The sequence below is a fragment of the Ochotona princeps genome, chromosome 4 (assembly GCF_030435755.1).
Source record: "Ochotona princeps isolate mOchPri1 chromosome 4, mOchPri1.hap1, whole genome shotgun sequence".
Taxonomy (NCBI): Eukaryota; Metazoa; Chordata; class Mammalia; order Lagomorpha; family Ochotonidae; genus Ochotona; species Ochotona princeps.
Window position 1 is genome coordinate 46,448,813 of NC_080835.1, and position 26,358 is coordinate 46,475,170.

General features: G+C 38.4%; 1 protein-coding gene across 4 annotated transcripts in view; it reads left to right on the forward strand.

The window, feature by feature from the left end:
* Positions 1–26,358, forward strand: part of SBF2 (SET binding factor 2) — a 416,533-nt gene that overhangs the window by 54,049 nt on the left and 336,126 nt on the right. For all 4 annotated transcript variants that reach the window (XM_036494152.2, XM_004593793.3, XM_058663392.1 and 1 more), the window contains exon 2: positions 3,601–3,686. In XM_036494152.2, the coding sequence (XP_036350045.2) occupies positions 3,601–3,686 (86 nt within the window). The remainder of the gene's footprint in view (positions 1–3,600; positions 3,687–26,358) is intronic.

A 26,358-nucleotide genomic window follows, 5' to 3' on the forward strand; every position in this document is an offset into this window, starting at 1 on the left:
TTTTATGGTGTCATAGCAGAGGGTGCCCTGCATCTGCATGATGTCAGTGGTGATCAGTTAGTAAGGTGGTGTCTGTTAGGTTTGTCCACTCTAGTTATTTTTTTTCCCTTTCTGTGGCTCATTATCTAGACATGAATCATTAAGTGTAGTCCATTCTCAGGGGGAGGGAAACAAGTTCCCCTCCTGGGAGGGAGAGGTAATATGTGATACCCTGAAAGATTTATTCTTCTCCATATATTTCTTCAGTCAATAGTTTATTTGTGAAGATTTATTTGTATTTATTTTGTACTCATTATAATCTGACATTTCTATAGTTAGTTAAACTAATTTTGGTTATTGGGAACAATTTCAGATTGGCTCTTTTAACATGTTCCTGCTTCCTTTTTTTTTTAAGTTTTATTTATTTGAAAGACAATCATAGATAAGAAACACACACACACACACACACACACACACACACACAGATTTTTTAGAGATTTGCTGTCCACTGGTTCACACCCCAAACAGCTATAGCAGCCAAGGCTGGCTGGGTCAGGCCCAAGACAGGAGCCAGGAATTGCAAAATACTTGGAGCATCCTCCACTGCTTTCCTAAATACTTTAAAAGGGAGCTTGACTGGAAGTGGAGCAGTTGGGACACAAACCAGCACTCTGCTATGGAAGGCTGGTCTGGTGTAGCTGCAGGTGGCTTAACCCTCTGCACCATGGCATGAACCTCAGTAGCTCCTCCTTTTCGAGCAGTTTTTAATTTTGTTTCTGTAAGATGTACCAGGCTCTTTCTGTATGGATCCTACCTACCCCAGGCCTAGATTATTTCTTCAAAGTTTTTGTTCAACTTTTCTCCTCTTAAAAATCTTTTAGAAACATTTTTATTTGAAAGGCAGATTTATAGAAATAAGGAGAGACAGTGAGAGATCTTCCACCTGCCGATTTACTCCTCAGATGGCCACAGTGGCCAGAGCTGAACCAATATAAAGCCAGGAGCCAGGAGCCAGGAGCTGCTTCCAGGTCTCCCACATGGGTGCAGGGGGCCAAGGACTTGAGTTATCCTCTGCTATTTTCCCAGGCTATTAGCAAGGTGCTGGATTATATGTGATATTCTGACCACATGACACAAGGGGTGAGGGCCCCTGTGACCAACCTAGCATCTCCCTATGACTAGGCCCCAGCTGGGGTTTTGTCACTCTTATGAAGGATGCCCTGATGGGAGCGACTCTGCCCAGGCCCCCACAGTGACTTGGATCACAAACTGCAACCATATGGAATGCCCATGCTGCAGGAGAATGATTAGCTCACTGTGCCACCTCGCTGACGCCCTCCACATTTTTTTTAAAGACTTGTATTTAGAAACCAAAATCTGAGGATTGGACTATTTGATTAAGTTTTTAAGAAATGGACATGTGATCTTCCACCTGCAAGTGTCAGTATCCCATATGGGCAACAATTCATGTCTTAGTTACTCCACTTCCCATCCAGCTCCCACTTATGGACTGAGAAAGCAGGAGGATCACCCAAAGCGTTGGGACCATACACCCATTTCGGTGACTTGGAAGAACCTACTGGTTCCTCCTGGCTTTGGATCAGCTCAGCTCCGACCTTGCAGCCATTTGAGGAGTGAACCAGCAGATGAAGAATCTTTATCTCTGGGTGTCTCCTGCTCTCGGTAAATTTAACTTTCCAATAAAAATAAGTGTATCTTTAGAAAAAAAAAAAAAAAGAAGGCCCGGTGCAATAGCTCATTGGCTGCATCCTGGCCTTGCAACTGCTGGAATCCCATATGGGCCCTGGTTCATATTCCAGCTGCTCCGCTTCCCATCTAGCTCCCTGCTTGTGGCCTGAGAAAGCAGAGGAGGATGGCCAAAGCCTTGGGACCCTGCACCCATGTGTGAGACCCAGAAGAAACTCCTGTCTCCTCACTTTGGATCAGCCCAGCTCTGGCAATTATGGCCACTTGGGGAGTAAACCGGTGGACGTAAGATCTTTCTCTCTGTCTCTCCTTCTCTCTGTAAATCTACCTTTATAATAAAACAAATAAATCTTAGAAAAGAAAAAAAGAGCCATGGACTGGCACTGTGGCATAACAGGTTAAGCCATTGCCTGCAGTTTTGGCATTCCACATGGGTGCTGGTTTGTCTCCTAGCTGGTCCTCTTCTAATCTAGCTCCCTGCCAATACACCTGGGAAAGATGGCCTATGTACCTATGCCCCTGTACTCATTTGAGAAATCTGTCCATTGTGATTATTTGGGGAGTTACCCAGTAGTGGACAATATTTCTTTTTGTTTCTACCTTACCCTGTCTGTAACTATGGTTATAGCTCTGGTCGTTGTTTCATTTGGGGATTGACCCAGCATGTGGAAGATGTCCCTCTCACTGTCTCTCCCTATCTCTATAAATCTGCCTTTCAAATACAAATCTTTTCTCCTCTTTAAAAAAGTTTCTCTGGCCCGGCGGCGTGGCCTAGTGGCTAAAGTCCTCGCCTTGAACGCCCCGGGATCCCATATGGGCGCCGGTTCTAATCCCGGCAGCTCCACTTCCCATCCAGCTCCCTGCTTGTGGCCTGGGAAAGCAGTTGAGGACGGCCCAAGGCTTTGGGACCCTGCACCTACGTGGGAGACCCGGAAGAGGTTCCTGGTTCCCGGCATCGGATCGGTGCGCACCGGCCCCTTGCGGCTCACTTGGGGAGTGAATCATCGGACGGAAGCTCTTCCTCTTTGTCTCTCCTCCTCTCTGTATATCCGGCTTTCCAATAATAATAAAATCTTTAAAAAAAAAGTTTCTCCAAGTTTTTTAAAAGTAGGGTAAACAAATATATTTTTTGGATAAATAATCCTTTCTAGGCCTGGGTTAGGATCTATGCAAATGGTGAGACTATTTTCTAATGTGATTGTACCATTTTATGTTCCTGCTTGCAATGTGTGAGAGTTCTAGTCTCCCCACATTCTCTCCATTATTTGATATGATCAGTATTTTTAACATTTTAGAAATTCTAATAGGTATGTAGCAATATCTTGTTGTGGTTTTAATCTGTGTTCCCGGTGATTTATGATGTTAAACTTTTTAAAATGTGCTTGTTAACCATCTCACATCATGTTTGGGAAAGTGTCTATTCGGATTCTGCTCTTCTCCCCCTTTTGGAAATTAGGTTGTTTTCACTTTATTGGGTTATGAATTCTTTGTTCTGGATACAGTTTTTAAAGTTAGGTATACTTGTTACTTGTAAGGTGAAGCTTAGTAGTTATATTACTTTGTACTTTGTATTAAATTACTGTGTGCTCTTAGAAAACTTCTTAAATTTTAACTTGGGTTATTGAAATTACATTCCTTATTAAGTCCCAGGACAATTACTCTCATGACATGATTGAGTCTGTAGATTTCATGCCTCTGTCTACTTTTCTTGGCTTTTCCTATGTGTCAGTGTTTTGATACTCTGTAGGATAAGGGTTGCCTATTATATCATCATTGTTTAGAGGATGAATATTTTCATGTTCTTTCATGCTTGATAATGCTAACATGATGTATTCAAGTATTCCTTTAAAAATAAGTAATAGTATAATAGCTTCAGTTATTTTTATAACTAATTGTTTTTGATTTTATTAACAGGATCAGGAGAAGGTCTGGGGAAAATAATCCAGAGATTCCCACAAAAGGACTGGGATGACACACCTTTTCCACAGGGAATTGAATTGGTAAGTTGGCTTTATATCATGTCATTTTCTGAATGATATTTTTCTTTTTATATTTCTGTTCACGTATTTTCTATGAAATAAATATGTTTAAATGTACTGTTACTAAATAATTCTGTCACTGGCAGATCTCAAGAATAATAATAATCTTTGATTATATTGTTTGTGAAATGTCTATAGTCTGTTCTTTTTCCCATTTAAACTTTTCTCTACTGTGGTAGATGAAATTGGTTATCTTTACATTCTTGGAAGCAGGAAATTTCCTCTTATTCCTTATTGAAAATAATTACCACTGTTAACTTCAGTGGTAATTTATCACTGAACAAATACTTATTGGATTTTTTTTCTGAAATTTTCCTGGTTATTTTAATGGAGGCAAAACAAAACAAAAACACAAGAAAATAAAAAGTTTGTTAATGGTGACTAGTCTTGGATTTTGTCTTGAAGTTACAGATCCAAATTGTTTCGTTTTTGGCCACTGAATCTAAATTATTTTATAAAAGTACATTTCAACTTCCCCCTCTCTTCTGTCAGCCGTTTTCAAGGAATTTAATGACTGAGCATAATTTGTGATGACCGGGACATTCAATCTGATGACAGGTCCATAGTGGTGAAAGTGAGGGTCAGTTCAAATGATCCTGAAAGTGTTTGGCAATATAACTGTGAAGTTTGGTTCTTTCAACATGCGGGAATGAGTATATGTGTGAGTTTATGAAAGCCATTTGGCATAATAAGAGTTAAGAGAGAAGACCCTGGAGCAGACAATTGGGTTAAAATTTCAGTTACATAATACAACTTTTGACAGGTTCCTAAGTACTTTGAGCAGCAGAGATGTCATCTATAAAATCAGGGTAATGGTAATACGAATTTTATAAAAGGTTGCTCTAAGAATAAATTGGAAAAATACTCATAAAATGTTTAAAACAATGTCTTCTCTGATTGTTTATTAATATTGCTGTTGTTGTATTGGTTTACATCCTTAGCCTCTCTGTGCTCCAGAGGAAGAATTGTTCATTCTCTTAGCATGCATTAAAAGTATCTATAAGAAATGAAAGTGACGTTGAAAGTTTTACATGTTCCTAGCTTATTTGATGAGGGTCAAAGTTCTGCTTCATCCTGGATAAAGGATACGTTGCTAAGTGCTTCGGTTTCATGGTTATAATTCAGCCTTGTAAAGAAGCCTGTGGGCCCATAGAAAGGGTAAACCTTGAATTTTGGCATTCAAAAAGGGGAAGGATGTGAGGATCCAAGGAAAAGTGGTATTTTGGAGAGCCTCTTACATTGCTTTTTCTTCTCCCTCGTGTTTGCACGTTATCAGTGATTGGTCTTACAGATGAGTGTCTGGGCATTTGCACTAAGATTTAAACTTTACTATAATATCCGTTTTAGTGATGACTGAGAATGAAATTTTGAAACTACATTGAAACTTTTTTCTGAGTCCTTATTTCCCTTTACACTGAAGTGTGGTGAGTGATAAACTACATAATCTGACGATATGAATAGTAGATCACCTTCATGGTTTTCAAGAAAAGATATTATGGAGGAAAAACAGTACTCATTGTCTTGGCTATATAGATAGGGCGAAAAAGGGATGGTTTTTGTGTTTTGAAAACATAAAGGGAATAGATTCCTATGATGCTTTTGATATTTCTTTAGTTACAAGGGATATATACACACATACACACATACATATGTGTTTTCTTTGTATGATGGATACCTCTATGTTCGAGTGATGTTGGTATCTCTTCAATAATAGGTGGAGTCATGTGCTGTTGGGTTAGTGAGGTGCAGGTGCTAAAAGATGCCATATTTTTCCACATGACTGCTTAGCTGATTCTCAAAATAACTTCAAGATGTTTGGGGGACTAGATTAATATTTAAACAATATTTGATTGTCATAAAATGTTCTTTTAAAATTTTCCATAATAATTCTGATTTTATTATCTATTGTGCTTTATCACATACAGAATAAAGTTGTTCAGAGTCCGTATTTAAAGACTTATTTATTTTTCTTGGAAAGGCATATCTACAGATAAAAGGACACACATTCAAAGATCTTCTGTATGCTGATTCACTCCCCAAGTGGCTGCAACAGCCAGAGCTGAGCTGCTCTGAAGCTAGGAGGCAGGAGCCAGGAACCCTCTCTGGGTCTCCCATGTGTGTGGGTGCAGGTCCTAGGGCTTTGGGCCTTCCTCCTCTGCTTTCCCAGGCCACAAGCAGGGAGCTAGATGGGAAGTGGAGCAACTGGACCATGAATCAGTGCCCATATGGGTTGCTAGCACTTGCGGGTGGAGGATTAGCCAGTTGAGCCATTGAGCCAGTTCCTCAAAGTCCATTTTAAAGCAGAATAAATTACTGTTAATTTTTATTATTATTATTTTCTTGTACTATTCTTGCATGCATTAGAAATGTGAAACTATTCTATATGTAAATGATAATAACTTGATTATGAAATACTTTGTAACCTTGGATGAGTCCAGTAACTTAAAAATCAGAGAGAGACATAACAAAATTATAATCTGGGGTAGTATTTAGCCTGCTGGTTAGGATGTGGTGTTCCATAATTGAAGTGTTCAGGTTTGATTCTATGCTGATTCCTGGCTGTAGCTCCGGCTACACATAGCTCCCTGCTAATGTGGACCCTGCAAGGCAGCAGTGATGGCTCAAGTACGTAGGTTTCTGTAACCCATGCAGGCAACCTGACTCAGTTCCTGGCTTCTGGCTTCTGGTTTCAGCCTGACCCAACCACTTTCTGCCTATCTTATCTGCCTTTCAAATAAATATATGTTTTTATGTTAAATAGTTACTTAAGATTTTTTTTTTGAGTTTTAATTGAAGATGTTTTTACTCAGTCCCTAAGTGTGTGTGGATTCTGGAGTGGTAATTACAGTTATCCGATGATTTACAGGAAAAAAATTTAACTCTTTCCAAGGTAGTGGAATGATTTTTAACATATTACAGTGTTAATATTAACAGTTGTATAGGATTGATGGACTGCGATGAACTTATATCAGTTATTTACTGATGTATATAATAATATGTAGTAATGCATATTAATTTATGAATTCGTTAAGGGCTCAGTTAATATGATACTGAAATTATTTTCTGTTGCTTTTGCTCCCTAAGAACAAATATTCCAAACAAGAAATGACTGTGTCCAGGCCAAGAGTAAACTTTAGGGCTTGTGGAAAAGAATTTAAATAGACATTCACTGATAGATCAGACCTCAGATTTAATCTAGATGCTGCACAACTTTTCTTTTCCTGCTTTTACATAAATAAGTTGCCTTTACATAAAGTTGCTAGATGAAGGGGCCATTTTCAGAGGTGGCGTAGAGTTTGGTACAAAGGATGTGGGGAAGGAAAACTTGATTTTGTTCAGTATCAAGGCTGAGAACATAAAGTTTCTTTGCATAAAAAAATTGAACAACAGTGAACTTTACTTTGGATGCATTTTAAAAATAAAAATATGAAAGTAAGCTGAACCAAACGTAATGACTGCTTTTGCAGTTCTGGGATATTTATATCTTTTTCTTGTGCTTTTTAGGCATACATGGAAACCACAACAGTCTTATAAATAAAGTTGGAGCTAATTTTAGTGACAGTGTTTCAAAGAAAGGTAAAGAATTGTTTTGCAGAGACATTCTATGGTTAACAGTCCATTTCTGATTATGGAAATAAATGTTTTCATTGGCTAGTCATCAGCAAAATTGCATTATTTTGGCACTAACTTCTTTTTAGAATGTGTTGTCTCAGAAGTGAATAATTCAGAAAACATGCTACAGTCTTCACTAGGGATTTTTTGCACTGAGACGTTTGTAAGGTTGTCCAGTTGTCTTGGAAGACTATAGTACTGTAATAAATGTGTCTAGAAAAAGGAAGAAACATTCATTTAGAATTTCCAGTGTAAGGTTATTGAGGAATTGTTATATGCAAGTGATTTTAACTTTCTTCAGTGTAGACCTAGTCTTGTGGAAATGTGGATTGAGGAGAAGAGGCATAAAATCTTGTACATTATACAGGTTAACATGGAGGAAGTAGCTTCAGTATTGGTGGCCTGAGAGATATAACAATTTTGTTAATCCAAAGAATACCACACATGGGATAGCAATCATCTATCTCACTTAAGTAAAAATACTTCTTGGTCAGGGAACTGAGTATGAAAAGCATAGAAAAAGAGTTCTGTTTGCTGGAGAATATTCATGGAAGATGAATGATGTAGGTAGTGGACATTTTGGATAAAAGATTAAGAGCTCCCATAGACTTGAAGAGACTGAAGTTATAGAAGAATGGTAAAAATATGAGAGACTGAAGTTATAGAAGAATAATGAAAATACAAGTTCCTGCATGTGGGCATAAAAGAGCTATCTGTATAAGTAATTATTTAGAATAAAGATAGGTGGATAATGTGTTACTCAGAGACTTGAAAAATAGGTGAAGACAGCTTTTTGAAAATGATAAAAGATAGGTGATAGGAAGGGTAACATGTAAAGTCTCCTGGCTGACATAGGGTGCTGGATGGTAGATCCATTTTCAGAGGTGAACCTGAGTTTGGTATAAAGGACGTGGGGAAGAGAAACTTGATTTTGTTTAGTATCAAGGCTGAAAACTGAAGAATACTGCTGTAAAATATGAGTGTGTGACTTTGAAACCATGTGGTACCAAAAGGATTTTGAAAGTTATAGTCAGAACAAAGCAAGTAGTTATAAATGGAGGTTAAGCTGGAAGACAGTGGTTTGAGCTGACATTTTTGTTTGAAGTAGTAACACCACATGTCAGGAAACCCAGTGAAATCTAGAGTGCATTTGAAGTAGCAGATTCTTTCAACATAGAGAATAGTTCATGTTAGTGGTAAGCTTCCCATCCTTCAAACTCACTAAAGTGGTTGTTCTATTCTGCACTAGGATTCCAATTAACTTTGAAAAAATAAACTTTTTTTAAAGATTTATTATTATTAGAAAGCCAGATATACAGAGAGGAGGAGAGACAAAGAGGAAGATCTTCCGTCCGGTGTTTCACTCCCCAAGTGAGCCGCAAGGGGCCGGTTGGCGCTAATCCGATGCCGGGAACCAGGAACCTCTTCCGGGTCTCCCACGTAGGTGCAGGGTCCCAAAGCCTTGGGTCGTCCTCAACTGCTTTCCCAGGCCACAAGCAGGGAGCTAGATGGAAAGTGGAGCTGCCGGGATTAGAACCGGCGCCCATATGGGATCCCGGGGCGTTCAAGGCGAGGACTTTAGCCGCTAGGCCACGCCGCCGGGCCCAAACTTTGATTTCTAGCTTTACCAGTGCATTCGTATCCTTGGTTCTGCTAGAGAATCTCTCTTGTACAGTCAGCTCCTTCAGTTCTGCTCTCAGAACCACTGTTAGCCAGGCTTTCTTGTCACATTGGTGTTCTGCTATATCCTGTGCTTTGGAGCCATAGAGAATTAACTGAGGAAGGTGTAGAACTGTGAGTAGACCTGATCCACACTACAATCATGTTGTTTGCGAGTAGTCTGTCCCTAGTTAGCTGTGCAGTAGCAGAGTTCTGCTCATTTCTCATGTAATTGTTGCTGAAAGTCTCAGTGGGATCTGTGCTTCTTAAGTTCCAGTTGTTTTCTCAACTCTTATTTTCATTGATCTCATCTCCATTGTAGCTATACTGTTACGTTAACATTTTCGCCTTGATTTTACTCTTTTAGCTGCTCTCATATTTGTTCTTCATTAGAAAACATATCAAGTGATCCTTTGATATTCCTGTTTCTTTATGAAATTAGTATGGCATAGTGGAAAGAATATGGGGTCTGGATATAAAAACTTCAAATTTAATTTGACCTTGATATCAAGATGACTACTGATAATAGTTTTCTTATGAAGTTTTATCAATTGGCTATCAGCATTATAGTATTATGACTTTTTATTGTCTCTTATGTCACACTCTTATCTCACCCACTACTTAGTGGGTTGCTTTATTTTGAAGTGTGTTTTATGCCTTTTCCATTCCAAAATCACAAAGTTGAAATTTATTTTTTCCGAATTGGTTAAGAAAATACTAGTCATTGTAATAGGTAAACTTGAAAGTCTCAGTGGGGTCTGGCACAGTAGCCTAGTGGTTTGCATGTGGCGGGATCCCAAATGGATGCCAGTTAGTGTCCTAGTAGCCCTGCTTCACATCTGGCTCCCTGTTTGTGGCCTGGGAAAGCACTCGAGGACAGCCCAAAGCCTTGGGACCCTGCACCCATGTGGGAGACCCAGAAGAAGTTCCTGGCTGCTGGCTTCGGATTGGCTCAGGTCCAGCAATTGCGGCCACTTCCTCTCTGTCTCCTCCTCTCTGAATAGCTGATTTTCCAATAAAAATAAATAAGGCTTTTTTTTGTTTCTTAAAGTTTCAGTGGCTTAACATTTTGTAAGTGTCTTTTTAAATTACTTTAGTAGTGGATGGAAATGAAATTTGCCACATTCAGAATATCGTCCTCAGGGCATTCAGCTGGTGGAGTGTAAGAGAAGACACAAAGGACAGGAGATATGGTTCTTGGGAGATATGCTTGGAGGCAGTGTGTGTCTCGTGGTTACCGTCCACTGTAACAGAAAGTTAGCAAATAAAGCCCACAAATTTGCTTAGAAGAGTAAAACAAATTAGTGAACAGATAGATTACCCACACCACAGATCTTACTAAACCCAACAATCGATTCTTTTTTTTCCCCAATAAAGTTATTAGGGGAAAAATAAACTCCCCCCATTCACTGATTTACTCCCCCAAAGGTTTACTGAAATTCGGAGCCAGGAATTGAATCCAAGTCTCTCAAGGGTGGCAGGGACCCAATTATCTGAGCCATCTTGACTGCCTCCTAGGGTCTGCATTAGCAGGAAGTGAGAATATTGGACTCAGGAAATCCAATGTGAGACTAGAGTTCTTAAATAGGAGTTTCAACTACCAGGCTAAACTAGCTTGCCCCCTTTTCCTGTATTCATTCTCCTTGATCACTTTATTTTATCCCATTACTTTGTGAAATAGTAAAAAAAAAAAGTTTGGCTTTCATGCCTAGTTTCTCATTCAGAGCTTCTAAAACAGAATTATTAGCTGGATGCTAATAAGATGATTTGGGATGAAGGGATATATTCTATAACGGAGGTTGGTCACCAGAAGAAGTAACCATCTGAGTGAGGGATGGGGCTTTCTTGGACCACTTGAGAGGAAATAGGACTTGCCCAATGATCTCATCTGTCTGTAGGAACCCCTGTAAGCCCGGGTTCAAAAATTGCCAGCTCAGTGAGCTCACTGATGTCTTGGAAAGGTGACGTACAGAGAGGGTGTGGAGGCCCTGCACCACCTCCTTCTCCACCACACTTTGTCCTTTCTGTCTTTCCATTTAGCCATGTCTGAATTGTGTCCTTTAGAGAAAAATCCAGTACCTGTAGGTTGAATGTTTTCCTGACTTCTGTCAGTTATTTTAGAAATTTATCAAGCCTGAGGTGGAGTATCACAGGAACTCCCAAATTGGCAGTCAGCTGAGCAGAAGTTTGGTGGCTTGGGCATTTGTTGGTGGCTGGTATCTGAAGTGGGGTCAGTCCTGTGTAGGACTATGCCGTGTGCGTCCTGTGCTTACTCTGCACAGTTGGTATCAGCATTGAACTGTGTTGTGATATACTTATTTGGAATCAGAGCTGGTTGATATTGTAAAAGCCTTACATTTAGAGTCAGGAATAACAACAACAAAAAGGATCTTAACTCATGCTATTTATTTTCTTCATTTCTCATAGCATGCAGGAAAATTAACATGAATAGGATTAAATGAATTCAGTTAATTCATTAACAAGTAAATGTAAAAGCTAAAATTATAAAGCTTTTGAAAGAAAACTTAGAACATTTTCATAATCTTTAGGTAAGCCACAGTTATTTTTAGATAGGATACCCAAACACTTGAAAAATGGTATAGTCCCCAAAATATGGACAGATAGGAAGAAGCCCTGTTTTGCTTTATTAGGTTTTCTTGGATTTATAGGATCTCTGGATGCTTCTGTATTTTGCTACTTTTAACAAGGAGGAAGAGGACACTGGGAGAAATGGGGCCCATGACTCACTCTAATACAAGTTCAGTCAGGAACATATGCCAGTTTTCCCAGATGATATTTATTCTGCTAGATTTTTTCCCCTGCATGTCAGAATTTTGAGTGTATTCAAATTTGTGCCATGAATTTTAAATTGCAGTTTTGATTGGTCTAGATAGTAAGCAATTACAGATATTAGAAACATTGTATGTGGAAGACTGTGATGTGGTAGACAGGATACTGTGCTTTACAATCTAATATATCTAAGAGAAAGAACAGAGCGGCAAGGGAGAGAGCAAGAGAAAGTGAGAGCATCTTCTGTCTGTTGATTTTTGGCTCAGATACCTGCAATGATGGGCCTGAGCCAAGCTAAAATTTGGAGCCCAGATCTTAAATCATGTCTCCCATATGGTGGCAGCTACTTGGGCCATCACCTGCTGCCTCCCAGGGTACACATTAGCAGGCAGCTGGAATTGGAATCAGACCAGGAACTTGAACCGAGACACATCTTAACTACTATGTCGAATATGCCCCTGAAATCATTTTATAACTACCTCTCTGACTTTTCATTCTTGTTCTGATAAAGTCCTTTGGTGATCCAGCTGTCCCTTTACTGTATAGAATATGTTCACACTGTTCTTTGAAGATTCATGTGAAACTTTCCCACTATTGATATTACTATATGTACTCATCTTTTAACTTGTCAGAATTTAAGCTAGTCAGAATAACTTGCAAATGTGTCAGTTTAAAAAAATGGAATATTTGGTGGCCTCTAGTGGTACTTCTGTGTCTATAAAATTATTTCATATTAACAATGTACAAAATACAGGAGTAATAGAGTTACTAAGTTGACAAAATAAAAATATGTGTTTATTGGAAAGAAATGTTTTTAGCCTTTGAAAATGATAAGCTTATTAATCAATTATAAATTAATCAGTGTTGTGGCTGAGTTGGTTGGTATAGAATATTAGTTATTTGTTTCAAGGAATGCCTTGATAATATACGCATACGTCTTATTAAAGTATTTCTTTGTATTTAATGTTAAGCAATGGTTTACTAATGCATTGTACTGAGATGTATCCATGAGGAGGGATATGTCTTCTTAAACATAATAAGAGCCAAAAATTGGGACAAAATATCACATATTAATCTTAACTATTTCTTGGTAAAATTTCTTTCTTTTTAAAAAGAAAGATTTTTTTTTTTTAATTTGAAAGAACTAAAGAAAGAGAGGGAGAGATGGAGAGAGAGAATGAGAGAAGGGGCGGGAGAGAGAGAATGAGCATTTCTCCTTACTGGTTAACTCCCCTGTTTGGCTCCAATGACCAGCAGTGGACCAGGCCAAGACCAAGAGCCAGGAGCATCTTCTCAGTCTCTGACGTGGCTGGCAGAATATTCTGTTGCTTTTCCAAGGCCATTAGCAGGGAGCTAGATTGGAAGTGGAACAATCAGGACATAAAGCAGTACCTGCATGGGATGCAGGCATCACTGGCACTAGCTTTACATTCAGTGCCACAGTGCCAGCCCATAAAACTTATTTCCTTAATCAGTTAACTCTATTTAATAGTAATTTAAATTATTCAAAGAACTATCCAGAATCAGAATTATTTAGGGAAATTTAGATCAGTCATTTTAATAATTGAGAATATTGAATATGAACTAAGCATTTAAAAACTAAAGCTATTTAAGTAAGGAGTTCATTTATCTCTGTCCATTCTGAAAATCAGAAATTGAAATCTAGAGAGGCTTAATAGCTTATTCAGTATCATACAATTGCTTACTATTTGCTAAGACAATAACAAAGCCCTAATCTTTTGATTTTGTGCCGAAGCTTTTCTAATACTGAACATAAAATATTTTCTTCTACACGTTGTATTATAGTGAGCTTATTTTTAAGTAATTTCTACTGTTATTTAAATTTTTTTAATTATAGGATACACTTTAGAGTGTGATTAGGAATACATACATGTCTTTACAAAGATACTCATAGCAAGTATTTTAACATTAAATCGGAAGGGTCTTATGACAGAAATCCTTGTTACTTAAGGACTTGGCAGGTTTTATTTCTGAAATAGTCCAGATTTGAAAGAAACATTCATAGCATTTGTGGAACTCTGGAATGACTTTGATTATGACAGTTGTAGTGTTCTAGTGAAAAAGACATTGTTGTTGGTTTCATAACCTAATGAAAACTTTCATTAAACTTGGTTTGTTCTTCAACATTTGTCTCTTTCTTGCTATGTACTTGCAAAAGACTAATGAGCTGCTGTAGAAGTTGAGTGGGAAAGTGATCATTTATAAATTAGTGTGATTTCCATTGTTTGAGGTACACTGAGCTTTCTCCTCATGCAGTGACTCATTTTGTTGAGACTTCTGAAATCTGGTAAACAAGATGAAGTAGAACTTTGGATTCTGATTTTAAATGTTTAACTCTGGGCCAGACCAGAGGTTGGAGAATGAGAGACATATTTTGAATTGAGAAGAGGTACAAGAATGTTTCCTGTTCATAACTAGTTTTGTCTACTCATAATGTGAAGTAGAAATTCGTTTAGACTGATTTAAAATTTCCAAAAGATACATCCTAATTTTATTTGATTATTACATTGACACTGCACTTCCTAGGTGTAATCTGTGATTTCATCCCATAGGAGAGCACCTTCTCTGTTGGTGACAGTGACAGCTTTGATTAGAATGACCAAGTGATACTGACATAACTAATGTTGAAGGTTTGTTTCTTGAACATGAAAAAGGGGTAAAGGTGAAGTCTAGAAAATAGACATTATTACATTATAGTATATAAAAGTATATTTCAATGATAGTGTGAAACAATTTATTGTTAATAATATTTACCCTGGCCAGTTTAATAAAATAGGTATTTTAATCTTGGCCTAATGGAAAATAAAATAAAAGGTTTGATGGGAGGGGCGGCCGCTTGGTATAGCCACATCCTGTATTAGAGTGTCTGATTCCAGTGTGCTACCCTACTTCAAATACAGATTGCTGCTAATGAGCATCTTGGGAAGCAGTAATTGGTAGCTCAAGTGTTTTGATACCTGCTTCCCACATGAGACAACGTGGAGTTGTGGATTCCTGACTTCAGTCTTGCTGTGGCTCTGCTGCTATGGGGAATGTGAGGAATGAACCAGCTTTTTCCCTGTACACTGTGATGCTATGGGTTTTTCATATATTATCTTGATGTCTTGATTGTGTTGAGGAATGTTCCTTCTATACACAATTTGTTTGAAGTTTTATTTTTTTTTTAATTAAGAAAGGATGTTTTATCGGATGTTTTCTCTGCATCTGTTAAGATACGTATATTCCTTTTATTCTTCACTTTATAATGAGATGTATCACATTTATTTATTTGTATATTTTGAACCATCCCTTTATACCAGGGATAAATCCCACTTGGTCCTGGTGAATGATTATTGGATTCGATTAGCTAGTATTTTGTTGAGGATTATCACACCTATGTTCATCAGAGATATTTGTAGAATTAAGGTAATACTGGGTTCATAGAGTTTGAAAAGATTCTTCCCTTTCAATAGTTTTGCATAGTGTAAAAAGAATCGGGATTAGTTCTTGAGAATTTTCATAGAATTCAGCAGCAAAGCTGTCCATTCTTGTACTTTTGTATTTTGGGAGGATCTTTGTTACCAAATCAGTATCTGAATTGGTTATTTGTCTGTTTAGGATTTCTGGGTCCTCATGGATCAGTTTTGATAAATTGTATGTGTCCAGAGATACACTGGTTTCTTTTAGTATTTCCAGTTTTTTGCATATGTCTCTAGTAGTTTCTGATTATTCTTTTTATTTGTTTGGTATCTGTTGCAATATTTCCTTTTTCATCACTGATTTTATTATTTTGGTTCCTCCCCATCAGCTTGTTTTGGTAACATGAGCCAGTGGCTTGTAAAATTTTTAAAAATTATTATTTTATTTTGATAATCTTTACATAGTTGATTAGGGCACAAAGGGTCAAGGGCTACAGGAAAGTGGGTAAGATCATTGTTTCATATTCTTTCTTTCTGTTTCTTTCTCTCTCTTCTCTCTCTCTCTCTCTCTCTCTCTCTCTCTCTGTCTTCCAGAGAGAGATGAAGGGAGAAGCCCCACCCAATCTCCCACCCATCCCAGGGTCCCCGGTGTGGAGCATGCTCTGAGGGCACTGCTCAAGTTGTTTTGATAGTCCAACCGTTCTGAAATCTCTCCAGAATCCACTGGTTGATATAGTCCACCTTAGAGTTTCCATTTGCCCAGATTTTCACTGCCAACACGTGGCTGGGATAGATGATCAATTTGTTCTGTCCTCCGTCCTTTGTTGTGGTACTAGGTGTCCTCTGCAGGTTCCAATGGACTGCCATATCCTCCAAGTGCACCTGGATATGCTGTCCACTGCTTCATCTGAGCCTCCGTGAAAGACCATGGAACCTGCACTTCTCTTTGTGGTTGGGGTTCTGAGATCAGCAGTTCGGTTGGAGGGATCCCCAAAGAAACTTCGTTTGAGGTGATCCCAGCCTGATTCCTGTGTGTGCATGCCAGTACAGGGTCCGGCACAGTTCTTCGCCCCAGTCAGCTTATGCACATGCTGGTGGCTTTGCCGATTTTGTTTACCTTTTCAAAAGAACAAGCTCTTCATTTCATTGATTTTTTAAATAGTTTTTGTGTAGTCAGCTCAATTCTATTTCTTCTCTAATTTTGTATTATTTCTTTCCCACTACTGAATTTGTGTTTAGTTTGTTCCTGTTTTTCTGGGTCCTTGAAATGTGTTTTTAGATCATTTATTTGATGACTTTCTAGCTTCTTGATGTGGATAAGGACAACTGTTATTAAACGTTCCTCCTAACACTGCTTTTGCTGTATCCCATAAGTTTTTAAGATTTATTTTGCATTTTTAGTTTTTTTTATTTGAAAGTTCAATACACAGAGAAAAGATACAGAAAAAGGTCTTCTGCTGACTGGTTCACTTCCCAAGTGGCTGGAACTGAGCTGCTCTGAAGCCAGGAGCTGCTTCTGTGTTTCTTCCATGGTTGCAGGGTCCCAGGGCTTTGGACCATCCTCTACTGCTTTCCCAGACTACAAGCGAGGAGCTGGAAGGAAAGTGACACAACCAGAACACAAACTGAAGCCTGTATGGGATCCCAGCTGATGCAAGATGGGGATTTAGCCACTAGGCTGTAGTGCTGGGCCCAGCCCATCAGTTTTGATATGTTGTGTTGTTACCTTCATTTTTTTCTAGGAGTGTTTTCGTTTTTCTGTTAATTTTTTTCTATGATCATTATTGACTAAGGAGCATGTTTTTCAATTTTCATGTTTTAGCATACTTTCTAAATTTTAAATTTCGAGATTCATTCAATTTAATGAGAAAAAATACACAGCATAGGTGTTGGTGCAGTAGTACAACAGGCTAATCCTCCACCTGAAAGTGCCAATATTTAATGTGGGCGCTATTTTGTGTCCTGGCTGTGCCTGTTACAATCGTGTTCCTTTCTTATGACCTGGGAAAGCAGTGGGGGATGGCCCAAGTCATTAGGACCCTGCATTTGTTTGGGAGACCAGGAAGAAGCTCCTGGCTGCTGGCTTTGGATTGGCTCAGCTCCAGTTGGTGTGGCCACTTGGGGAGTGAACCATTGCATGGAAAATCTGTCTTTGCTCTCTTTGTAGATCTGCCTTTTGAATAAGATAAATTAATTTAAAATAAATAAGCGGGGCCCAGAACGATGGCTCAGATTAAATCCTTGTTTTGTATGCACCAGGATCCCGTAAGGGTGCAAGTTCGTGTCCACTCTGCTCAACTTCCCATCCAGCACTCTCCTTGTAGCCTGGGAAAGCTGTAGAGAAGGGACCCTCGCCTGCGTGGGAGACCCGGAAGCAGCTCCTCGCTCCATCTGGGTCTTCTATATGGGTAGCAGGTCCCAAGAATTTGGGCCCTTTTTAGCTGCTCTCCCAGGTGCATTAACAGGTGGCTGGAACAGAAGTAAGTCAGCTGAGACTCAAACCTGTGCCCATGTGGAATACCCATGCTGTGGGAGGTGGCTTAACCTGCTACTGCACTGGCTCCTGCAGTTTATTTTTAAAGTAAGTTAAGCCAAGTGTAAAAATCCTGTATATTATAAACTAACCCTGCAGTTACTTGTGTTAACTTATACTGGACCTTTTAAGTTTAAACCTCAAGGAAAAAGTGTTTCTGTGCACTGTGATACTAGTGGGTTTCCTCCCTAGTTGTTAGAATCTGTAATACATTTTAGAATTTATTCATTTAGTAGAATTTATAGTTATGTCTTAATTTGTTTCATATGTAAAATATTGGCATTTATAAACAAGATTAATTTGTTCTTTAAGATCACAAGTGTTTAGTGATGTTTTATTCTTTTTTTTCTGGGTGGCAAAGTTTTATGTATAAAAGATAATAGGGCCTGGTACAATAGCCTGGTAGCTAAAGTCCTCGCCTTGCACGTGCCAGGATCCCATATGGGTGCCGGTTCTAATCCTGGCAGCCCCACTTCCCATCCAGCAGGGATCCCTGCTTGTGGTCTGGGAAAGCAGTCGAGGATGGCCCAAGGCCTTGTCTCCCACCCATGTGGGAGACCCTGAAGAGGCTCCTGGCTCCTGGCTTCAGATTAGTGCAGCTTTGGCCGTTGCGGCTGCTTGGCGAGTGAATCAGCGGATGGAAGATCCTGTCTCTGCTCCTCTCTGCCTATCTGACTTTCCAAATTAAAAAAAAATACATCTTTAAGAAAAGATGATAGATTATGCTACAGCTTGTAGTAGTAATAGACATTTCTCTTATAATGAGGAATAGTTAATGATAGATGCTTCTTGAAGCAGAGTGTGAGTCTCATGTAATGTCTTCACTGGGATAATGAGAATGTTGTATAGTTGTAGGGTGTGGAAGGAACTTTATCAGATTTCATAGTCCAAGTTCAGCCTTCCTTTTGGAGATTAAATCATCTTGTATACAATAGTTTAACCAAATAATCTAGTCAATATTAACTTCAGTGACTCATTTAAGTTTAAATATTTTCTTAATGTCTATTATGTTAGTGTATTGAGTGCTGAAGATGTTATGATAGAGTGGATAAGAAATATATCCTAATGGTCTTCATGTAGCATTGAATTTATTCATTTTTAATCTAGGTTTTTGTGTCCCACAGAGGTAGAAATACTAAATGGATACTGATATTGTATGCAAATAGAAACAGCATTTATGTGGCAGTGTTAAACATACAATCATACGCGTGTGTAGGCCATCCTGCAGAGTAAGATACACACCAGGAAAGGGCAGAAGAGTCATCTGTGAACTAGAGAGAAGAAAAGCCACAAATGGAACCTGTGAGAAGAGTGGAAAAGTTGTGTACAGGTTCCAAAATGATAGAGTCAGTACCTTTAAACAATGTCCAAGCCAGAAAGAAAAAAATGGGAGTGATGTATCGAAGAAAGGTCTGTGGCAGAAAGTGTGTGAGACCACCTTCCATCTTCTGTTATCCCCTCTGCATCCTGGTACTGAATGCAACAGATGCATAATTTGATTGGCAAGTAGAAGGGTGTGTGCATGGAGGTGATGGTGGGAGGAGGGTTGCAACTTCTGGCCCTGAAGACCTAATTGGTTGCCTGCATATTTATCCAATTTGAGACTCTGCTTAGTGATGTTTTTGTAGTGGTGATGAACTTCTCTATATACCCACCTTTACAACTTCATACACAGTACTTCAAGGGTTGCTCTTTTGCACAAATTTACAAGAACCTTAGCTTCACCTTTTCTAATTGTCTAGTTGTTTTATTGTACTTAAAAGTATTGTGACCCTCTTTTACATGTACATATTCACATTCCTTTTCCAAGAGTTGGAAGTCCTAAAATATTTGAACATGTCGTTGTATTTTAAATATCTAGAACTCACCAGCCACTAAAGTTGGGTTTTCTAGAACTTATTCAGGGCAAGATATGGAATGTTACCATCCCACTTAAGTGTATTGTATGAAGGGTGAGATTTCAGACGTTGTCTAATGGAAATGACTAAGCTGGGAATTTGAATCTGTGTAATGCTGGGTATGTAATGCTGTGGCAGCACACTTTTAGAGTCTGAATTGTCTGTGACTTCTCAAAAAGAAATTCCTGCTCTGGCAGGTATTGTTTTGGGCTCATTTTGCAACAGATCAGATTGGAGACTGGAGATTTGTGTGCCAGCTATTGCTAGAAGAGTCATGATCTGTTGCTAATACTTTGGTATCCCTTTTTAGAGGTGTTGGCTGCAGTGCTGCCAGAGCATGAAAAAAGTCAAGGTCTCAAATGCTATAAAGTTGATCTCTATTTCTTGTTGTGTAGATAACATTTGATACTCTGCATGGCATGAAGAATGTTAGGGCAGGCATGGTGGTGCTTATAGGTGAAAACACTGTTTGGGATGTCTACATTTGCTGTTGGAGGTCCAGTTTGAATCCTGGCTGTTTGGCTTTTGATTCAGCTCTGGTAGTATGCCTGAGAATCAGGAGATGATGGTCCAAGTACTCGAGTCTCTGCCACACGGAGAGACCCAGATGGAATTCCTGGCTCCTCCTGGCTTCATTTGGGGACCATATCAACAGATAGATGCTTTCTATCTCCCCAACCCCATAGTCACTCTGCCTTTCACATATATAAGTATGTACATCTTAAAAAAATTGAGAGTACTGAGGCTTATTATATACTGCCATTTGCTTTTATGCTTTTTGACTTCTTGTTGTTTATTTAAGTCTTCTTATAGTCAGTTACACTAGAAACAAGATGAGTAAAAGGAAGCACTGTGCTCCTTTGTGGAATACTTAAGTTCCGATTAATGTAATTGTACTGAGAGCACACCACCCACATGTGTAGCTCCTGTTAAGCCATCACTTGATCCAGCTACCCTTCTTTCTTCTATAGTCCCCTTGTAAGGCATTATCTGAGAGCTCTGTATTTCATTTGAATAAGGAATGTGAATGGTTGCTCTTAATGATTTTTTTTTAAAGTATCGTGATTTTATTTTAAAGATTTGTTTTATCTGTTTGAAAGACACAATAACAGAGGAAGAGACAAGAAGATCCTCCACCTATTGTTTCCTTTTCCAAATGGCTGCAGCAGCCAGAACTAGGCCAGACTGAAGCCAAGAGTCTGGAATTCCATCTGGGTTGCCTATGTGGATTCTCAGGGCCTCCAAGTACTTGGGTCATTATCTGTTCCTTCTCCAGGCTTGTTAACAGGAAGCTGGATCAGAAATGCAACAACTGGAATTCAAACCAGCACTGTAATATGTGATGTCATCTTTGTAGGCTGCTTAACCCACCATGCCATAGGACCAGTTTCACTCTTTATTATTTTACTCTTTTTAAATTTATTTTTATTATTATTTTTTTAAATAAATTTTAATTTTTGTTAGCCTATTATTATTATTATTTTATGATACAGTTCCATAGGCTCCTGGGATTTTCTTTATCCCCTCCCCAATTTCCCACTCCCCACCGAGTTCCCCTGTATCATTACTAAAGTATAGTTCTTCATACACAGTCATATGTCCATTACTGCGGGCATGGACAATGGCAGAGTCCAGCATCCTATTGTCATATAGTAAACAGTTTCATTGGGAGTCCATCTTTGTCTGGAAGCAGAAATGCATACTGCATTGCATCCTCACATCTGGATATGTTAATCTCCATTTCACAGTTACTCTATATCCCCTTAAATGAAGTCACAATACAAAATCATCAACAGGAAGAAAAATAGAAATTTACAATGCCATGAAGTTAAATAACATGTTACTAGATATGACAGTCTCCATTACACAGTTACTGTACATCCACTTAAATGAAAAACCACAAAACAAAATTAACATCAGGAAGAGAAAAGAAATTCACAACACCATGAAGTTAAATAACATGTACTGAATGACTAATATGTCACTGAAGAAATGTAAAAGAAAATCAAGAACTTTCTTGAAGAAAATGATGCTACTGTATGGTCTATGAGTCATTGAAGAATTTATTCAGAAGAAAATGTTTTTATTATGTTATGATGCGGTTCATAGGTTCTCGGATTTCCCTTTCCTCCTCCCCAACTCTCTTCCTGCCCCACTGATTTACCCCATATTATTACAGTAGTATAGTCCTTCATCAGTAGTCACAGCCCATCATTCTGCTCTTTAAGTGTATCCTGACATTATAGATATGGACAGTGGAAGAGAGTCCAGTATGCTTTTGTCAAGATCTATTTAACAGTTTCATTGCGAGTCCATCTTAGAATTGGAAATAGAGGTGCACACTGATTTGTATCTTCATATCTGGATATGATAGTCTCTATTACACAGTTACTATACATCCCTTTAAATGAAAAGCTAGAAAACAAAGTCAACAACAGGAATAGAAAATAGAAAATTTACAACAATATGAAGTTAAATAACATGTTACTGAATGACCAAGATATCACTGAAGAAATGAAAAAGAAAATCAAGAACCTTCTTGAAGCAAATGATGCTGTAAGCAATCTCTTAGTTCCACTGGTATTATTTTACTTCTGTTTATTTCACTCATTGCTACTCTGATCTGTTTCCTTATGCTGATGTTTGACTTAGTTCTTTTTCTAGTTACTTGAGGTAAAAAGTATTTTGTGGTCTTTATTTTTTCTCAGTGTATGCATTTTTTGCTACAGATTTCCCTCTTAGAAATGCTTTGCCACATCCCAGGTAGTTTTGCTGTTACGTTTCTTTTTAAATTTGTCTCAAGAATGTATTTGAGAGGGTGAGGTGACTTTATTAGAGAAAGCGCGGATTACAAAGGACTTTAAGGTTGGTACTAGGGCCCTTCTTGCCAGAGATGGGTGCTACATGGTTGTGCTGCATCCGCCACTTGGCCAGGCCTGTCATTGTCTTCTGTTTGGCTGCCTTAGGAGTCTGAACTCTCACTCTCTCAGTGTGGACCAGGGAGCCATGAACTTGACCTCCAGGCATGAGTCTGATGACTTACAGAGTGCTCAGGGCCTCCACCCTGCACTGGCCCAGGATGGCTCATTCTCAAGGGGCGTGCTTATGAGGAGCACAGCTTCGTTTTTGGGGAGACCACATGAGCCTTGATCTGCGTGATTGTTTTCTGGCCAGTCACCACAAGGGTGTGGAGTTCTTGATTAAGAACAAACAGCCTCATGTTGGCAACTGAACCATGACACCTGTTTATTGCTACCACCTCAAGATTTCTGTTTTGTTTTGTGTTTTGTTTTCTCTCTGATCTGTTAGCTCATCATGGATGTGTTTAATTTCCGTATGCTTGAGGATTTTCTTATTTTCCTCCAGTTATTGATTTCTAATTTGATGCCTTTGTAGATAGGTAGTATATTTGATATATTTTTAGTTTTCTTAAGTTTGAGACTTATTTTATGGCCTGACCTGCTCCATTTTGAGAAATCTCACATGTGTACTTGAGATAATGTTTATGCTGAGCTGTTGGGTAGAATGTTCTCTTTGGTATGTCCATTTATTCCAATGTGTAACTCAATGCAGTTTTTCTGGATATTCAGGTCCAATGTTGCATCAGTCTGGGTGGTCTAGCCGTTATTGAAACACAAGTGTTGAGATCTGCTACTGTCAGTTTGTCTATTTTACTGTTACCTGTTTCTCCCTTCATATTGTTAATATTTGCTTTCTGTTTTTCAGTGTTCTGATCATGGGGGCGAATATTATTACTTGTTACATTGCTTTCATTCAGGGACCTCATTGCTTTTATGTAATGGTCTTCTCTGTCTCTCATGACAGTTTGACTTAAGAAATATTTTTTTCCTGTTACAAGTATAGCTAATTTTCCCCTCTTTTAGATTCCATTTTTCTGTATTACCATTTTCTCATTCCTTAACTTTCAGCCTAGCTGTGTCCTTAGAAGAAAAGTGAGTGTCTTTTGGGCAACATGTAGTTGGGTCTTAAACAGTCTGTGGAAGTGACATCTATGTTCCCATGTCCATTACAGGTACTATTCACTATATCCAAAAGCAGACATCACTGAAGTGTTCATCTACTGATGAAATATTTAAATTAAGTATTAAAATTTAAATAAAAAATATGTATATGCACAATGGAATACTGATTAAAGCTCTTCATTTACACTGAGGACAGAATTGGAGATCATTGTGTTAAGTAAAATAAACCAAATACAGAAAGTCATATCACAGGAATTATTTTAAAAAATAAAAGGTGCTGTGAGTTGTCCAACAGAGTGAAGAGACAACAATGTGAGAGAAAATGTTTATAAGATAGGGCAGGCATTATTATTAAATTAAACTGCTGCTTGAGATAATCCCATTTTATATCAGTGCATTTCATATCACTTCTCATCCATCTTCCTGCTGATGTGTCCTGGGAATCTGCAGGTGATGGCTCAGGTGCTTAAGTCCTATGAGGTTTGTGGATGAAGTAACCGGCTTCTGGGACTGATCTCGCCCAGCCTTGGTTGTTGCAGGCTTTTTGGGGGAGTAAACAGGGGATGTCTCCTTTGGTTCTTGCTCTGGAGTCAAGTAGATAAAAATAAGCATTTAAAAATCTAAGAGAATGATTTTTACAAAAAAATAAAGTTAAAAGCTGCTTAATTAGCAAAGGATTGAAATCTAGAATGCATGATGAACAGAGACTGAAAAGAAGCCTGAATGAGTCCATGTAGGAAATGAGCCAAAAATCTCAGTAAACACTTCTCAAGAAAAAGAAAAGAAAAAAAGAAAAAAAAGATGTGAGTAACCAACAAAATATGCAAAAATGCTTGATATTACTATCATAGAAATGCAGACCTAGTGAGGTAACATTTCCCTGAAGTTAGAATGACTCTTGTCAAAAAAGGACAGTAGGGCCCGGCGGCGTGGCCTAGCGGCTAAAGTCCTCACCTTGAACGCCCCGGGATCCCATATGGGCGCCGGTTCTAATCCTGGCAGCTCCACTTCCCATCCAGCTCCCTGCTTGTGGCCTGGGAAAGCAGTTGAGGACAGCCCAAGGCATTGGGACCCTGCACCCGCGTGGGAGACCAGGAAGAGGTTCCAGGTTCCCGGCATCGGATCGGCGCGCATCGGCCTGTTGCGGCTCACTTGGGGAGTGAATCATCGGATGGAAGATCTTCCTCTCTGTCTCTCCTCCTCTGTGTATATCTGGCTGTAATAAAATGAATAAATCTTTAAAAAAAAAAAAAGGACAGTAGCCAATGCTGGTAAGGATGTGGAGAAAGGAAAATTTACAGTGATAATGAAAATATAAGTTAGCACACACACTGTGGAAAGAATATGGAAGTTTCTTAAACAAACAAAAAACACCTAGAAATGGAACTACTATGTGTTCTACCAGGTACCACTACTGGGTTTAAATCCCACAGAATTGAACTTATTAAAGAGATACATGTATCCACAGCTTTATTGTAGCACTCTTCATGGTCTGCCAAGGTATGTAGTCAACCAGTGTGTTTGAGAAGATGAATGAATAAAGAAATAGATATATATATATCTTTATATATTATATATTTATTTATGTAATATATATCTTGATATATATCAAAATTTATTCTGAATATTGCTCAGCATAAAAAATGAAATCTTGTTATTGGTAGCAAAACAAGTAAAACTGACACAGTGTTAAGTGATATAAGCAAGACACAAGATGAATACCCATATTCTTCATATGGGAAAGCTAAAATATGTAAGTCTAAATATCTGGTAGTAATTGCTGTCGGTTGAAAGCAGTGAGAGGCATAGAGGGATGTTAGACAGCAGGTACTAAGAACCAGAAGGAATAAGTTCCTAGTGTTATATAGCACACTGGGATGGCTGTGTAGTTTACAGTTAATCTATTACATGTTTTCTGAGCAAATAAAGACAATAGGAACTCTAAGGATCCAATCTTCAAAGTGATGACAAAGAGGGAAATGTTAATCACCTGATTTTTAAGGCACATGCCTTATACATGTAGACACTGGTATACATTGTATACATATTACTATAACTATGTATGATTATTCATTCAGAATGTTTCTAAAGCAAATAGTAAGCTTTTAAATTTTCTTTGGAGTGTCCTTTGATTGTTGCATTATTTAAAAATTTCTATGTGACTAGAGAATGTGATTTAGGTTTCAAATTATTTTACAGTTTTAATTACCTTTATTATGCTCTAGAACATGGTCTGTCTTGGCCTTTCATACTTATGGATGAGACTGTGACTGTCTTTCCTTTTGCTAATGAGGACGCTGTTGTACCAGCTCTTTCTTTTCCTTTGTTTATCACTGTTCTGTTTCAGTTAGCAGGATTGTTCTTAAACACCAGTCTGATTCTGTTACTCTTTCCTTTCTGCAGAAGCACTGGTAAGATCTCAATGTCTGCAGTACAAGACTCATTCTCTTTATCGTGGGAGACAGGTCTTTTTATTATTTACTTAAAAGCTATTTTTTTTTTTTTCTGAGAAAACGTTGTTAAGTACCCTTGCTAATCCAGTTTCTTTCCAGGCATTGTTTTGATTTGATTTTCTTTTCAAAAAACAAATTGAGGACGGTCAGACTTCTAGCCATTTCCTTTCTCCCGGAATTCATTTTTTTCTTGTTTCTTTTATTTTACTGAGTATCCATGGTTAGTTTTGGTACAGCTGTGTGACTTTTTTGCTTCCCTCTGCCAGAAATCTATTTTGTCTTTTGT